Source organism: Stylophora pistillata, chromosome 5 (assembly GCF_964205215.1).
Source record: "Stylophora pistillata chromosome 5, jaStyPist1.2, whole genome shotgun sequence".
NCBI classification, from domain to species: domain Eukaryota; kingdom Metazoa; phylum Cnidaria; class Anthozoa; order Scleractinia; family Pocilloporidae; genus Stylophora; species Stylophora pistillata.
Genome location: NC_142523.1, coordinates 16,843,942 through 16,860,332, shown reverse-complemented (window position 1 = coordinate 16,860,332; position 16,391 = coordinate 16,843,942). Strand labels below are relative to the sequence as shown.

The 16,391-nt window shown below is 38.2% G+C and overlaps 1 protein-coding gene and 1 pseudogene across 2 annotated transcripts; one reads left to right on the top strand and one right to left on the bottom strand.

The window, feature by feature from the left end:
• Window positions 1–2,992: 2,992 nt before the first annotated feature.
• Window positions 2,993–3,993, top strand: LOC111325140 (ectoderm-neural cortex protein 1). The gene has a single exon (XM_022928877.2). The coding sequence runs from the start codon at window positions 3,028–3,030 to the stop codon at window positions 3,778–3,780; it is 753 nt and encodes a 250-aa protein (XP_022784612.2). The 5' UTR covers window positions 2,993–3,027; the 3' UTR covers window positions 3,781–3,993.
• Window positions 3,994–10,657: 6,664 nt separating this feature from the next.
• Window positions 10,658–15,021, bottom strand: LOC111325122 (inactive selenide, water dikinase-like protein; annotated as a pseudogene). The gene is made up of 4 exons (XR_016001118.1): window positions 14,375–15,021; window positions 12,726–12,822; window positions 12,193–12,505; window positions 10,658–11,437 (listed from the first exon to the last, which is right to left on the bottom strand). The product of XR_016001118.1 is annotated as an inactive selenide, water dikinase-like protein (transcript).
• Window positions 15,022–16,391: the final 1,370 nt, after the last annotated feature.

Here is a 16,391-nt window from a genome sequence, read left to right as displayed (position 1 = left end):
TCTTTTGCAGCCGTTGTTTGGGCTCGTCACGCAACGCTCCCTCCCTGATGGGGGAGGGAGCATTTTGTGACGAGCCCAAACAATGGCTGCGAAGGAGACTACCTGAGGTGTAGACTGATTTTTTATTCTAAGTGAGAAGGTACTAAGTGTAGGGTGGCACAACTGTACAGATTTTTGGTTGCAAGAGGATACAAACAAGACTTCATTCCTAAACAATTCAATAAGTGCAATTGAAAACTGGAGAGGATGCATTGATACCATGCCCAATGGCAGAGTACCTATGGTTGTCACCTGCCCTCTTGATTTAGGGAACATGGTGGCTTTTTAAGAGAATTGGAATCCTTTTTGCTTACCTCCGAAGAAAACAAACAAACAAACAAACAACATATCAATCAAAGTGTATTTAGGGCTTTTAGATGACTAATTAAACTTGAAGATTATCTAGTACATGTAAAATTAGTCTCCCAGTGCTCCAAGCAGTTCAGGAGAGGAAGGAAGCAATGTGGTGTTGAGCACTGCCAGATGTGCAAACATCTGAAACTAGGTGACAGATTTAATTACCATAGAACCACAAACATTTTATATTATCACAGTAATACTGTCTATTTAATTAAATTACTAAATATTTTGCACAGGTTGTCTGGAACAAATGGTACGTGTAGTTTGAACAACAACCAAGTTTATATTGCATTTCAATAACCACAAATTGCACTAAAGAGCTCACTCAAGGCTCTCTGGAATGTGGAGAAAGAGACTATCTTCTATTTTGAGGTCATAACAGTCCATGACACCATGGTCTTGCTATCTCATTTCAAGTGATAGATAAGTGTACAAACCACCTCGGTAGAGAAAGAGGAGTATTGGACAAACAGGCTTCACATGATTGAGCCACAAGACCTTAATAAGAATAGATGGGAAAGAGTCTGGGCAACTGAATTTTAAGATTTGTCTTCAACCATCTATTGCTGATGTGGGGTGTTATTGTGAATAGTTTATGCTGGAACGAAGTTTGCTTATTTACAGAAAATTTACCACTACTTTTAAGGTGGCAAACTGATACTCTTCATAATTAAAACAACGTATAAATTTATGTGAATATTGAAACTGGTCGATTGATGGAGGCTATGGTGTGATTGTCAAATACTTATAGCTTTCAGTGCTAAATATGTTCACAACATACTGGTTCAAATGTCTTGGTCTCCCGTTCTCTAAATGAGCTTTTGAGCAAGAGAGGTCACTCTTCGTCCAATATGGGTCTAAAAGACTTAATGATGAGAAAATTCAAATGTTCACCAGGGATAGGAATGCAGCGGAATCCAACAAATGCAAGGGCGACATCACTTTCTTTTCTTCCTTTCTCTCAACTTAATCTGTGATGAGTTAGATGCAGGTGCTTGTCCATGAAATTTTCGTCCCGTTTCTTCCTTTCTATGTAAATCGTCTTGGTCGTCGACATGTTTGTTTATAGGAACCACTACAATTGCCAAAATACAGATCAACTGAAAAATACCACCAAGGAAAAGGCCATAGTGAAGAATCAAATCCCACATTTTCGCTGAGCTGCAATGATGATGTTGACAATCGACCGGTAGTCGACAGAGCCGAATAGCGTATACGCATGCGCTCAGATTTACCGTGGAAACACGAATTTTTCGGTAAAGCATTCATGTTAGGTCCATATCATGTCCCAATAATTAATACACATAGTTATAGTCTCCATGTATGTTACACGATATGTCCTATGTAACCTTGTTCTATCAGTTACCTTTATTCTACCTCACTAACCCCCATCTACCCTAATTTACCCACGTTCTACTACGTTTACCCCCATATACCCTTGATTAACCATGTTCTACCAGGTTAACCCTAATTTACCTTAGGTAACCCATATTCTACCACGTTAGCCCTCATCTACCCTACGTAACCCATGTTCTACCACGTTTACCCGCATCTACCCTAGGTAACCCATGTTCCTCCCCATTTACCCCCATCTATCCTTCGTTAGCCATATTCTACCACGTTCTCCCTCATCTACCCTAGGTAACCCATGTTCTACCACTTTTACCCCCATCTACCCTAGGTTAGCCATGTTCTACCACGTTTACCCCCATCTACCCTAGGTAACCCATGTTCTACCCCTTTTACCCCCATCTACCCTTGGTTAGATATGTTCTACCACGCTAACCCTCATCTACCCTAGGTAACCCATGTTCTACCACGTTCACTCTCATCTACCCTAGGTAACCCATGTTCTACAACTTTTACCCCCATCTACAGCAGGTTAGCCATGTTCTACCACGTTTACGTCCATCTACCCTAGGTGACCCATGTTCTACCCCGTTTACCCGTGGTAGAACATAGCTAACCAAGGGTAGATGGTGGTAAACGTGGTAGAAAATGGGTTACCTAGGGTAGATGGAGGTAAAAGTTGTAGAACATGGGTTACCTAGGGTAGATGAGGGTTAACGCGGTAGAACATGGTTAATCAAGGGTATATGGGGGTAAATGTAGTAGAACATAGGTAAATTAGGGTAGATGGGCGCTAATGAGGTAGAACAAACGTAACTGATAGAAAAAGGTTACATAGGACATATCGTGCAACATACATGACTGTTATAATACGTAGTATTAATCTGTATTAGTTAGTGGGACATCATATGGACCTAACATGAATGCTCTACCGATTTTGAGGATTTTGAGTCGTTCGCGTCGTTCGCGATCGTCGTTCGTTGGTTGATTTCCTATTCTGTTACTTCGAGGCGTTGTTTTCCTCTCCGCTTTTCTTTCAGAACAACCTCCAAAACTTGGTACACCCCCTAAAAATTTTCAAAAATTAATATTCTCCTTAAAATCTCTGGAAATAGGAAAATGCCTTCGACGAAAACAGAGTTCCTCGGTTTTAAAAGTCAGCCCTTACTATTTTCCGCTCAGTTCGCTAAATTTTAGACCTAGGACACTTGAGCCCGCGTACTTGACCGCATACCATCGACTATCGTGCCCAACCTTTTTCCTTTGACGTGCAGCAACATGGCCGCTGCAAATCCGCCCTTGGGTGCAAGCGACAATACTAGTACTCCTTCTAAAATAAGTACTTGCAAGCCAGAACTGGATTTTTCCACGCCTTGGAAAATGAGCGATCTGGTACTTGTTGTCGAAAACAAGCGATTCCATGTTCATCGTTCCATTTTATCGATGTGTTCTCCCGTTTTCGACAGGATGCTTTCGTCTGACTTCAAAGAGAAAAACGCTCCTGAAATTCCACTTCCTGGAAAGAAGGCGGACGAAATAGAGGAACTCCTTCGCTCTATTTACCCTTACGTTGAACATCGAATATGTGAAGAAAACTCTTTTTCTTTGCTAGAGCTTTCCTGTGAATACCAGCTGGATAGATTGAAGGCTCGCTGTGAAAAGTACTTTATGTATAAGAGTATGAATAACGAGGAAGCACTCGAATTTGTTGTTATGGCACAAAGACACCAGCTCAGCAATGAACTGATTCAAAGGTGTATGCAAAGGTTTGTGTCGCAGGAAACTAACTGGGAAACTCTGAAGAAAAATGAATTATTTTCGCAGCTAGAGCCACGGTATTCTCAACAACTTGTGGAGGAGAGAGTGAAGTACCTGGAGAAAAGACTGGCCACATGTAAGTCAACAATTGAAGTTTTGAAGATGAAGAAGAGTGACAAAGACGACGATGATCATGGTTCTTGTTCCTATCGAAGACATTTTATGTTGAGGAAACGGTTCAGAGAACTTGACCACCCGAGCCCTTTTGACTAACTTCACACTTAGGGAATAAAAAGGGTGTTTGTGTGATTGAATTTAAGGAAATGTGAAAGAGGAATGAGAACGAAATTCTAAAGAAGCCAGTTGACATAGTGTTGCATCCATTGTTGGACTTGGGATTTGGGATTAATTGTCAAGATTTTAGAATATTGACCTGGCTAGGGAGGATAAGTTAATAAATGTCTGTCAACTCAGTCATTATCTTTAGTGCATGTGATTTTTCTGTGCGGTTGGATATGAATAGCCTCAAACTATCTCATATCCACATGTACTAGTTAAACAGTGGTATTATCAAAGTTGTAATGACTTCCTCAGTATTTAATTCTTAGACTTCCAAGTACACTACAATTACTGAACTTAGTAATTCTCAGAGAGCCTTACTACCAAGAAAACCCTTTCTTCTTTATGCTCATCAAAACTGTCTTCTAAAAAGATAATTGACACAAAGTATTAATATTCCAGAAGATGCGATTTATTTCTAATAGTCACACCCAGCCAACCAAATTTCTGAATAACAGGATAGCACATGCATCAATGTGGTGCCCTTCAAAAGTAAGGTTATACACAAATGACATAATCAACACGACAAAAGTCATACCAAAAAAAATCCTAAAATCAGCTTTAAAAATTGTGTTAAAATGGTTTGTTTATTGCTCTTGCTATCAATTGCTTGTGAGGTAAGATATTTGTGTGCACTGTGGAAATCTCAGTGAAGAACCAAATTATATTCATCTTATGGAAATACTAGGTAATGTAAGTTACTGTCAGTCAGATTAGGTAAAGCATAAGTTAAGTTTCAGTTTTAGCTGTCGGCTGCATGATTTACTATTCAAACACTAGTCAGGTTTCAGACCATTTCATTCCTGTGATACTATCATTATCAAGCTTGTCAATACCATGTTAGAAAACATGGACCATGGCCAAATAACAGGTCTATCTCTAACTGACCTTCAGAAAGTATTTGACCTGGTTGATCAGGGGATTTTGCCACAAAAACTTGCATTATACCAACTATAGAAGGCCTCACAATGGTGATTCACATCACACCTTAAAGTCAGCTTCAGTTTTATAATACTATTGTCCAGCCAGTAATGGATTATGGTGCTCGCATTTGAGGCAACAGCTCAACAGAAACATGTAGCAAGGATAATTTCTAATGCGCCTTGGCTACTTTTGATAAAGAAAGATTAAAGATACAGTAGAACCCTGCTAATTAACTTTAACTCCAAAGGGAAACAAGAAATGGTTCAAGTTAGCCAACTGTAAATGACTTTAAAAAAGGGGTCAAAGGAAATCAGATCTTGTTTGAGTTACCTGGGAGTTTGAGTTAATCAATTTTGAGTCATCAGGGTTCTACTGTAGTCATATCAGAATTATCTTAACTGGGCAGGGAAGTGTAATTTTTCTCAAACCATTCCACGTAAGTAATCAAGGAGTTAAAAAAATGGAATAAATCATTGTGATGATTAATTAAATAATTACCCCTCCAAGCTAGAAACCTATCATCAGTCTTGGACCCAGCATCTAGAACTTTGAAAATAAGATAGGGATGCGTTGAGAAAAGAATTTTTTAAATCATCTATATTAATACTGTCCAACATGCTGATATTTTACACCTTGCGCCCCTAATCAAGAGAAAGGTGTTTACTAATTATGATTGATGCTGCCAAAAATGTGATAAAATTGCAGGGTATAAACTAAAGATGATGAGCCAAACAATGTGTCGTGCTTACAGGCAAATAATTTTGCATAAAACAGTTCAGCTTGATCACTTTAGGGGATTCCTCCACCTAAATCAAATATGAGACAGAAAAGAAGATGGAAAGGATACTCTTGTACTGGTTGAGAAATTTTGACACACATAAAGAAGATTATTTAACACAGTGTGCCTCAATAGCATTTATTAGAGATTTGCAACTGTGGATATTTTTGTCAGTCTTCATTCTAAAATCTACACACTAGCAATCTGACTTGACCATCTCCTCCCCCCTATCCCTCCAGAAAATACCTTCACGGCTTACTGTATTTTGCGAAACGAAACGAGTAAACCCGTACTGTATTTTGCGAAACCAGCTCTTCGAAGACTCTAGCGATATATAACTTATTTCTTCCGATTCGTAAACACAATTCGTAGATACAACTCGATGCAGTGATGATTTATAAGTAAAGACTTTGTGCCAAAAGGTCAGAAGTGCGCCGTTTCGCAAATTACAGATATGTAAATCAGTAATTTGCGAAACGAGCTCTTTGAAGACTCTAATGATATGTAACTTATTTCCTCCGATTCTATAACACTTTTCGTAGATACAACTTGATGCAGTGATGATTTGTAAATATAGAGTTTGAGCCAAAAGGTCAAAAGTGCGCCGTTTCGCAAATTACAGATATGTAAATCTGTAATTTGCGAAACGAGCTCTTTGAAGACTCTAATGATATATAACTTATTTCTTCCGATTCTATAACACTTTTCGTAGACACAACTCGATGCAGTGATGATTTGTAAATATAGAGTTTGAGCCAAAAGGTAAGAAGTGCGCCGTTTCGCAAATTACAGATATGTAAATCTGTAATTTGCGAAACGAGCTCTTTGAAGACTCTAATGATATGTAACTTATTTCTTCCGATTCTATAACACTTTTCGTGGATACAACTCGATGCAGTGATGAAGACTTTGAGCCAAAAGGTCAAAAGTGCGCCGTTTCGCAAATTACAGATATGTAAATCTGTAATTTGCGAAACGAGCTCTTTGAAGACTCTAATGATATGTAACTTATTTCTTCCGATTCTACAACACTTTTCGTAGATACAACTCGATGCAGTGATGATTCTTTAAGAAAGGGTTTGAGCCAAACTCTTTATTAAAAAATCATCACTGCATCGAGTTGTATCTACGAATTGTGTTTACGAATCGGAAGAAATAAGTTATATATCGCTAGTCTTCGAAGAGCTGGTTTCGCAAAATACAGTACGGGTTTACTCGTTTCGTTTCGTTTCGTTTCATTTCGTTTCGTTTCGTTTCGCAAAATACAGTAAGCCACCTTCACTGACACAAAAAGGTGACCCTACCTGTTTACTTATGGGCTCACTCCAAGCCATTTTGATAATCTTAGATTTTGAGTGCTTACTACTGGTATCTCTTCCTCTTTTATATCATATTCTTTCATTAAGTGTCAAGTGATTTTTCATTAGAGTGGCATGAAGTTTTTAGAGAGCTTTGCCAATATTTTTCAAACAAATGAGGAAACTAATCAGAGAATGTTTAGAAATACATTTGATGATAAAAATTAACGGTAAAAAACTACGACGTTTCGAAGTCTGCATGACCTCATTATCAAGTAAAATGTTAAAACTGATGTAAAATTGTAGCTCAGAGATTATATACAAATAAAATGTGATAACTTCATTAGAATAATGAGCGTTCATTGTTATTGGTGTCAGATCGTGCAGTATATGTTTAAATAAATACTTTTGCACGTATTGAGTCAGACTGCGTGTTTAACTTTGGTTTTTGTTCGCGAATGAATAACATTTCGTGGATTAGGCAGTCCATTTTCCCGCGGCATTTCTTGAGAACGGAAAACATTTTCCCCAGGCCAGCGGACGCTACACCGTGGGCCTCCCTCAGATGCTTGCCAATGACAGAGGCTTTATGTTCTTCTATGCGTTGATGAAGATGGCGTGTGGTATAACCGATATAATCCGCATCGCACATGGCTTGTTGTTTTCAGCAATTTCCATTGTGAACTGTATGGCAGGATGGCATTCGTTCAATGTTGAAAGGAAAGCTGTTGCGGCTTGAATATTTGGCATCGTGGCCGCAACAGCTTTCCTTTCAACATTGAACGAATGCCATCCTGCCATACAGTTCACAATGGAAATTGCTGAAAACAACAAGCTTCCATTCCTCGGTATGATGATTGAGAAAAACGGTTGCCACCTGACAACAAGCGTATATCATAAACCAACTGATACAGGACTGCTCTTACATTACCAGAGCCATGTCGATCAGCGTTACAAAAGATCTCTGCTGAATACAATGCTGAACCGAGCTTACCGCCTGTCATCAACGAAAGAATCTTTTACGAAGGAATGCCAGCATCTCAAGCGGATGTTTACTAAGCTTAAGTACCCAGTGAAACTCATCAACTCAGCTATCGCCTGGTACACGAGTTCTACGATCCAAAGCCGTCACGAAACCCCAACTGAACCTGACGCGGCTACACAAAAACCTGTCAGAATAACTTTACCATTTAAAGACCAAAAATCGGCCGACACAGTAAGACATCAGCTGAAAGATCTTGGCCGGAAAATCGGAACTGACCTACAACCAGTTTTCACGAGTCGTAAGATCGAGGGAAAGCTCAAGATACAAGAAGAGAAGCCCGCTTTAATTAACCACCAATGCGTTGTTTACACTTTTAAATGTGATTCGTGCGATGCGGATTATATCGGTTATACCACACGCCATCTTCATCAACGCATAGAAGAACATAAAGCCTCTGTCATTGGCAAGCATCTGAGGGAGGCCCACGGTGTAGCGTCCGCTGGCCTGGGGAAAATGTTTTCCGTTCTCAAGAAATGCCGCGGGAAAATGGACTGCCTAATCCACGAAATGTTATTCATTCGCGAACAAAAACCAAAGTTAAACACGCAGTCTGACTCAATACGTGCAAAAGTATTTATTTAAACATATACTGCACGATCTGACACCAATAACAATGAACGTTCATTATTCTAATGAAGTTATCACATTTTATTTGTATATAATCTCTGAGCTACAATTTTACATCAGTTTTAACATTTTACTTGATAATGAGGTCATGCAGACTTCGAAACGTCGTAGTTTTTTACCGTTAATTTTTATCATCAAATGAGAAAACAAGATGTAATTGGGAATCGCCAGAAAAGAAAGCACCAGTTGAGAGGTGATTCTCCCAATAGTGAATAGGTAAAATCCTTTCTGTTCATATCATAAATCCTCATTATGTTAACTGTCTTTACCTTCAGGGGTGGTGTAGAAATGACCTACTTTAGTGCAATTCAAGTATTTGCTTTGTGGCTTCAATCTTGAGCAAATTGGGTCGGCAAATTCACTACAAAATCCAATTTTCACAGTAGATCTACAAAATAGCTCTTTGCACCTGCAGTCCCCCTTTCAGTGCTGAATGTCACTTTCATACAGAATAGCAGTGAATGATGTAAAACTGTTCATTGAAATTGCAGATAGCTGACGAGGAACAAAAATCATATTACCACATGTTTATCAGTTAATACCAACTGTTTCCTTACTCGGAACTGGTCAGCTCAGATGACCACCACAACCCATTTAATATTAATCCAAGCTTTAATAATAATTTGATCGAAGAGAAATACATTTGTAATTCTAATTCAGAAAAACGCAAATGAAATCTCGTAGCAAAATTAAAAAATTATTAGAAACCTACTTCAGTGGTGAGTCGTAAAAACAGGTTTCTCTCTTGAGGTTAGCAGATTCAGGTAAGCAAAGACTATAAAAACTGATCTCTCTGTCATTGATGTTTAAAATATGATAAGCTAACACTTTTATATCACTGTACAGAATTAATGTCAATCATGAGTATTGTAATCAAATATATCAGTCATCAAAAGGCAATGCCTATTTGCTAAACAAAACACCAACAAACCCTAAATGCCCCAATTTTCCACATCAGGTAGAAATTCAAGTTTCAAATAAGCCTCTTATCTCTAAAATGCCCCTTACTCATGCCTGACTTTCTTGTATACTGTTGTGCAAATGTGATACTACCTTGTACCATTGTACTTTTTTTTCATTCAGACCAGGTAGCACTATCAAAGGATAATTGTGTTCAAGACTCTAGTAGTTTTCCTTTTAAATTTTAAAGGTTATTCAACCAGGAAGTGTATACTGTATATAAAATTCACTTCAGGCAAGTGAATGGTCAGGTGAATAATAACAAGTGGTATTTTGGTCTCTAGCCTGGTAGCTCTGAAAATAGGTGTGGCCTCCAGGAAATTATGTATTAGAGTGCTTACAAAAGGGTGATGCTCCTGATCCTACTTTAAATTAAAACTACTAAAACACTATGAGTCACTTCCTTGCTATGAATGCAAACCAGAACTCCATTTTATAATAATAATAATAACACCTTTATTTAGACATGATAATGTTTAAAGCTGAACAGCTTGTGGGGTCGGAGACCTTCACCAAAAAAAATTTGCAGTCTCCGTTTCTTGCAAAACTGAAAATACATTGAACAAGGAGAAAAGAATAATATTTCAAAGGCTTTCACTTGGACATAATGATGAGGGAGGAGGGGAGGGTGGGCTTTTGCCATGTGGAATAAATGACAAAATCCTGCTTGTTTGCAAGGAAATGACACAAATGCTCCAAAGATAACTGTGTTAGACCTTTGGTTGTTGGTGCAAGTGTTGAAGTGAAGGAGCAGTACACAAAACATGCTTTAACTTTTAAATGGTGAAAAAAAATTACCTGCTGACCTTTCTAACCCCAGCAGATCGTAGCAATGAAATCCTCACCAGGAATACAAACCATTGCACTGGGTAGATGAGCTCACAATTATTTGTTCTTAATGTGCATCAATATTGGGTTGGTTCCATAGCAACGCTTTGTGACACACTAATTTTATGACCTGATTGATCTGAGGGACAGTACCCTGATGTTCTGATTGGTACAAACATGCCCCAATTCTATGATTTGAGTGGTGCAAGACACATACCCTAATGCAGCATTCTGATTGGTACGTGATAATACCCTTATACAGCAATCTGATTGGTGCCAGCGACATACCACTGTTTATGCTAACATAGAGTTAACTCAAAAATGGCAGTTGACACAAGTACACAGCAAATATTCTATTGCACTGTTTTTAATGGGTCAAAATATTAATGTGACTTTCATTGGAACTCTCATCAAGCTCTTTAAATAACATGCTGGCCTCACATCATATCTATAACATCAGCTTTTTAGGTTACAACGTTTACCTCAAAAGCTTCATACATGACAGCAATGATAGCACTTTAATTATCAAATACAAATTAAACACCATGTATTCACTGAAGAAATAGAGAGCCAAGCTTATATTGTTACCACAAATATGAACCATTCAAGACAGTGACTTAGGAAATTTGAGCCCAGCAAATATCATGCAATTGGCTTAGCACAGAAACCATAATTTTGTTTATTATTATTTTTGTTGTACACCTCCCATGATATCTGAAGCATCCATTCTTCAGGAGTCACTTTTTACCCAAAGAACCTCATATGATATCAAGGATAGCATCTGTTTTTCAAAAAATCAAATCGAACAACTTGAATTCATTAAAAAATTACAAAACCACATTTCTTTGAATAACAGGACATCAAGGCAGAGAGTTAGGCATTATAGCCCATGCAAATATTCTGATCCAAAACACTTAATCTTAAGCCCCATACACAATCAATTTATTTTTAATTTAGTGTCACTAACAAACAACACCTAGACTTCAATAATCTTTATATCTGTCTCCAACTTGGCCTGTCTGTTTCCCTGCACCACTTCACCAATAATCCAGGATGGTTTTCCATCTAAAGCTTCAAGCTCATCACAGTAACTCTGGGCTTTGTCATGTGGTAGACAAACAAGAAGACCACCTTAGAATCAAAACAAGAATTGTTTAACACCTTAAATAACGTTTTCAACATCTATATCTAATCTACATGCAGTCCCTCCTTTTTCTCAAAGTCCATCACACAAGTAAAAAAGAATCAGCCTCACTCCAAGAGTTCTGTACAGCATGCTTGCATCAAGTTTTTTTTCACTGTTTTTTCCCCTTTTGTGACAGACTTTGCCAAAAAGGAGGGACTGCTCATAATCTAGTGTATACCTTGAAATAATAACCCTACACACTGATATAATACGCTGATGGAAGCATTTATCTCTAACCACATTGCTGCCCTATTTTTTGTTGTTTACAAAATAAGATAAAAATAAATAAATCAACTAACCAAAGAAAATGCAGTTGCTTTCAACAAATAGTCACCTGTCATAAGTCCCCAAAAACAAAGATTCATCTTACTGGGCTTGGTAAATATTGTTGGAAAATATTGATTATCCAAAAATGATTGTTCATCTTAGACAAATACTTAATTAATTAATTAACTATTTTACCTGTGTCTGGAAGCATTTCAACCATTCAAATGTTTACTAGGAGTCAGAGTTCAGCGCCTTATCCAGAATTCATGAAACCTGTACCTGACATGTACCTTCCCCACCTTACCCCCTATAAAAAGAGTGCCAATTTAACAAGCTTACTTGGGCTTACCACACTAACCTATAAACATATTCTTAGCAAATCATGGAGACACAGTTTAATTGGAAAGCTATTTAATGTTCGGTAATGACTTACCAGATGTTTCAGCTGAAAATCCATCCAGTAATTTGAAATTAATACCACAAGCCTCAAAAATCTTCACCATGTTTGCCAAGATGGGAAGCGTGTGTATTTTGAATGACACCTCTCCTTTCTGGTTTTTTGCTAAATTATTTGCATGTCCAAGAATTCCAAATCCAGTAACATCTGTGGCGCCATGTGCATCATACTTGTGCATCATGCGAGCAGCATTCCGGTTCAACCTGGACATAGATTCCACTGCATTCTGGTAGCTTTTTTCTACTTTTTCAGGTGTAACAACATCCTTAATCTTGTCCCAAAATTTGGGCTGTTAAATGTCAAAGTTGTTAAATGTCAAAGTTAGACCACAAATAAGCACCTTGACTCAGAGTCGAACAAGTCTCAAAAAAACTTGATGAAAGAAAGCTTTCTTAGAGAAGACTCTTTTAGCCTGATTATACACCAAATCATTCATTTCATCTCTAACACTTGTGCATACACACAAATAAAATTTTCAGTAAATCATAAATGTAAAAGGACAGACTCACATCAGCATCCTCCAACCACTGGTGCGCATTGACAGCAATCTGAGTTCCAAGAGGTTTAGTAAGGACTAGAACATCACCAGCAACTGCACTTTCTGGCCTAAAAATAAAGCAATTTTTTGGCTGATTTATTCTTCAAAGCTGGTTGCAGATTTGGTCAACTCAAAAGAACATGAATTAACCCTTTACACTCTAATATTAGTGTTCATATTCTCCATACTGTTCCCTTCACATTTCCTATTGTACTGACAAAGAGAACTCTTTCACCAATCAAGAGCTTCTTCAATTGGTGATCATTTCCCTTATTCTCATTACTCTTAAATTTGACTCAAGGGTGATACTGCAAGGAGAATTTAGGGGTTTAAGGCTTAGAGTAACTACAACACACTGTTACTGAGACTTTACTCCTCTCTGAAAATAGAAACTGGATTAAGTTTTTGCTACTTTCAGGTAGAGAAAGCAAAAATGAAAAATTACAAAATTGTATTAAATTACTAAACAATAATTTTTTTCCAAAATAACAGCAAGCTTACCTACATGAGCTAAATTTATTAAATTTTTTTTTTGATGAAATGTTGGAGAAAATCATGGCATATTGAGGTAAACAATTGCAAAACAACTTTCTAAATATCAAATACTAATTAAAAAAAGGTCCCTCCTATCAGCGCAAATTTAAAACAAGGAACCCCCCCTCAAACAGACACCCCTTCCAATCTCCCATTTATATAAAACATGAAAATACATTGAAGGAGAAGGAGCCAAATTCTATTCCTGTAAGTTACAGGTTCCAATTTGCAGAACTGCAAATTTCAGTATTTATACCATCCTTGCTCAAATTGATTAGCATGCTAGGTGAACAAAAATTAGTACCAACTGTGTTTATTTTTTTCACTTTAAAAACATTGTTACTGTGCTATCTGCTTTAATTTTTCTACTTTTGTTTAAAGGCAAAAACCTGAGGTAATTTGTGAAATAGGTTTTGGAAAGATTTCCATATAACCCCACACATCAATTATGCATTCCATTTCATAAAGACTAAAATATAAATATTTCTTTGCAACACCCTATGTGTAATTATTATATGGGATTATATGGAAATCTTGCCATAGGCTTTTATCAACCTAAGCTATAAACAGTACCCATTCACTTCCCCATAACAAAAATATTAACATAAATATTCTATCCTTTATATCTTTTTAACAGTTTTATTGTATTTTACTGTCTCTGAAAAGTCCCTTAGGGGAGAGGTCAATAAAATCTTTCATAAATATAAAAATAATAATAATAGTACGGTATTTATATGGCGATATTTCTATCACTATCCAATAGCGCCCATGACTTGTTTAATAATTCAGGAATGGCCCATTAAATGAGGCAATAATAGACAAGGTGACAAGCATTAGAGCTACCTGATGGTTTTACAGTCAAAAGATGATAAAATCCAGTCAGTTTTGAATAAAATTCCAATTGGACTGATGGTTTTGCTTACTGGAAAAAAATACAGCAGAAATTATTTTCGCCGCAAGCCTGGGCGGCCTGTGCCTAAATACGACCGAATAAGAACAAAATATTTGTTCACACTCGACAGCAGTAATCTAATATTACTGCCTCAATTCATAGAAAAAAAGTTGATCTTCATGTACTAAACTTACATAATAAATTCGTTGTCGGAGACAACACTGGAAGCAACTCCACCAGTAATAAACCATGGATTAATCACCGTCTGTCCTCCGTTCACTGTTGTACCAGCTTCTAATGCCAGATCATTGAATCCTTCGATCACTAATGGTGTCACAACTTCTCTTTCCTTCAGTGTCATTTGACTACTCACTCCAAGTAACATCAACATATTATCACACTCAGTAACACCCATGGCGTACAGATCACTCAACACATTCGCGCAAGCAATCTTTCCTTGGATGTAAGGATCATTCACAAGAGGGTAGAAGAAATCCGTGGTCTGAACAAGACTTAATCCCTTATGCCTTGTGGGAAGAACACAACTGTCCATTCCAACACCGATTTTTCCTTCTCCTCTCTTGTGATCAAGTCCCTCAAGGAGCTTGAGCAGTTGCTCCTGAGGGACTTTGCATCCTCATCCTTTGAGTTTGGTGTAGTTTAACAACCGAAACGTTTCAGGCAAACCGTGATCCTGTGGTATAAATCTGTTATATAATCCTTGAGACATGGTTTTAATACCTTTCCTCGTGTGGTCCTCTAGTTCCTCTTGGTTCCGATCTTCTTCAGGTGAGAGTCAGGTGAGTTCTTGAGTCGTTGGTCGTTGTCCGAGACGTCCGAGACCAGCCTGGGCCGAGACAGAGCTTGTCTGGAAGGCTGCGATCCTTTTAGTCAGCAATTAGATATGTCGTGTAACAATACTAAAATATAGCAGACAATCCCCCGCCTGACCTACTCAATAACTTGCATAGCCTTGCATAAAAAACTACTTTTGCATCTTTGGGCGTTCATGCGCTCGTAAAAATAGAGAATACTACCCGACGCCTTAGCAGACGTGTCTGACAAAGGTCGTGAGATCGCTCCCTTGTCATTGGCTCGCTCGTCTAAACTCCGGTGCAAAGCGTGCGCACGTTAATTTCATTTAGATAATTAGTAAATAAACCCCTTCGGGCGGCTGGTATGTCGGCTGATAATGTCCGCGGCTGAGAGACTGTCCGAAAAATGAATATTTGGCCGAGAAGCGAAGCTTCGAGAGCAAATATGAAATTTTGAGGACAATCTCTCAGCTAAGGACATCATCAGCCGACATACCAGTAGGCTGATGATATAAAGCGTTCATATTAGGTCCATGTCACGTCCCAATTACTAATATCTATAGATACTAAGTAATACAACATTCATGTATGTTGCACGATATGTCCTAGCTAACCTTGTTCTGATCAATTGCCTTCATCTTCTTTGAGTTACCCATGCTCTACCCAGTTTACCCCCATCTACCCTGGGTAACCCATGTTCTATTACGTTTACCCCCATCTACCCTTGATTAACCATGTTCTACCACGTTAACCCTCATCTACCCTCGGTTAGCCGTGTTCTACCGCGTTAACCCTCGCCTACAGTAGGTTAGCCATGTTCTACCACGTTCACCCCCATGCCCTTGAATAACCATGTTCTACAACGTTAACCCTCATCTACCCTACGTTAGCCATGTTCTACCACGTTAACCCTCATCTACCCAAAGTTAGCCATGTTCTACCACGTTTACCCCCACCTACCTTTGGTTAACCATGTTGTACCACGTTTACCCCCATCTACCTTTGATTAACCATGTTCTACCACGTTCACCCTCATCTACCCTAGGTAACCCACGTTCTACCACGCTTACCCCCATCTACCCTTGTTTAACCATATTTTACCACGTTCACCCTCATCTACCCCAGGTTAGCCATTTCTACTTCGTTTACTCCCATCTACCCTTGGTTAACCATGTGCTACCATGTTTACCCCCATCTACCCTTGATTAACCATGTTCTTAATACTGTGCAGCGGTTCCTTCGTAGATGTCATAAACGCAGTTTTATATCCTATGCTATAGATATATATGATTTGCTTGAGAAAACAGATGGGTCAATCTCAAAGAGGATTAGCTGCCTGCCTACTCATCCGCTGTACAATTTGTTGCCCAAAGTTAAAGAATCTTTAAAACGTTTG

Coding starts and splice junctions, on each gene's coding strand:
- LOC111325140 (XM_022928877.2), top strand. CDS start 3,028: ATGGCCGCTGCAAATCCGCCCTTGGGTGCAAGCGACAATACTAGTACT.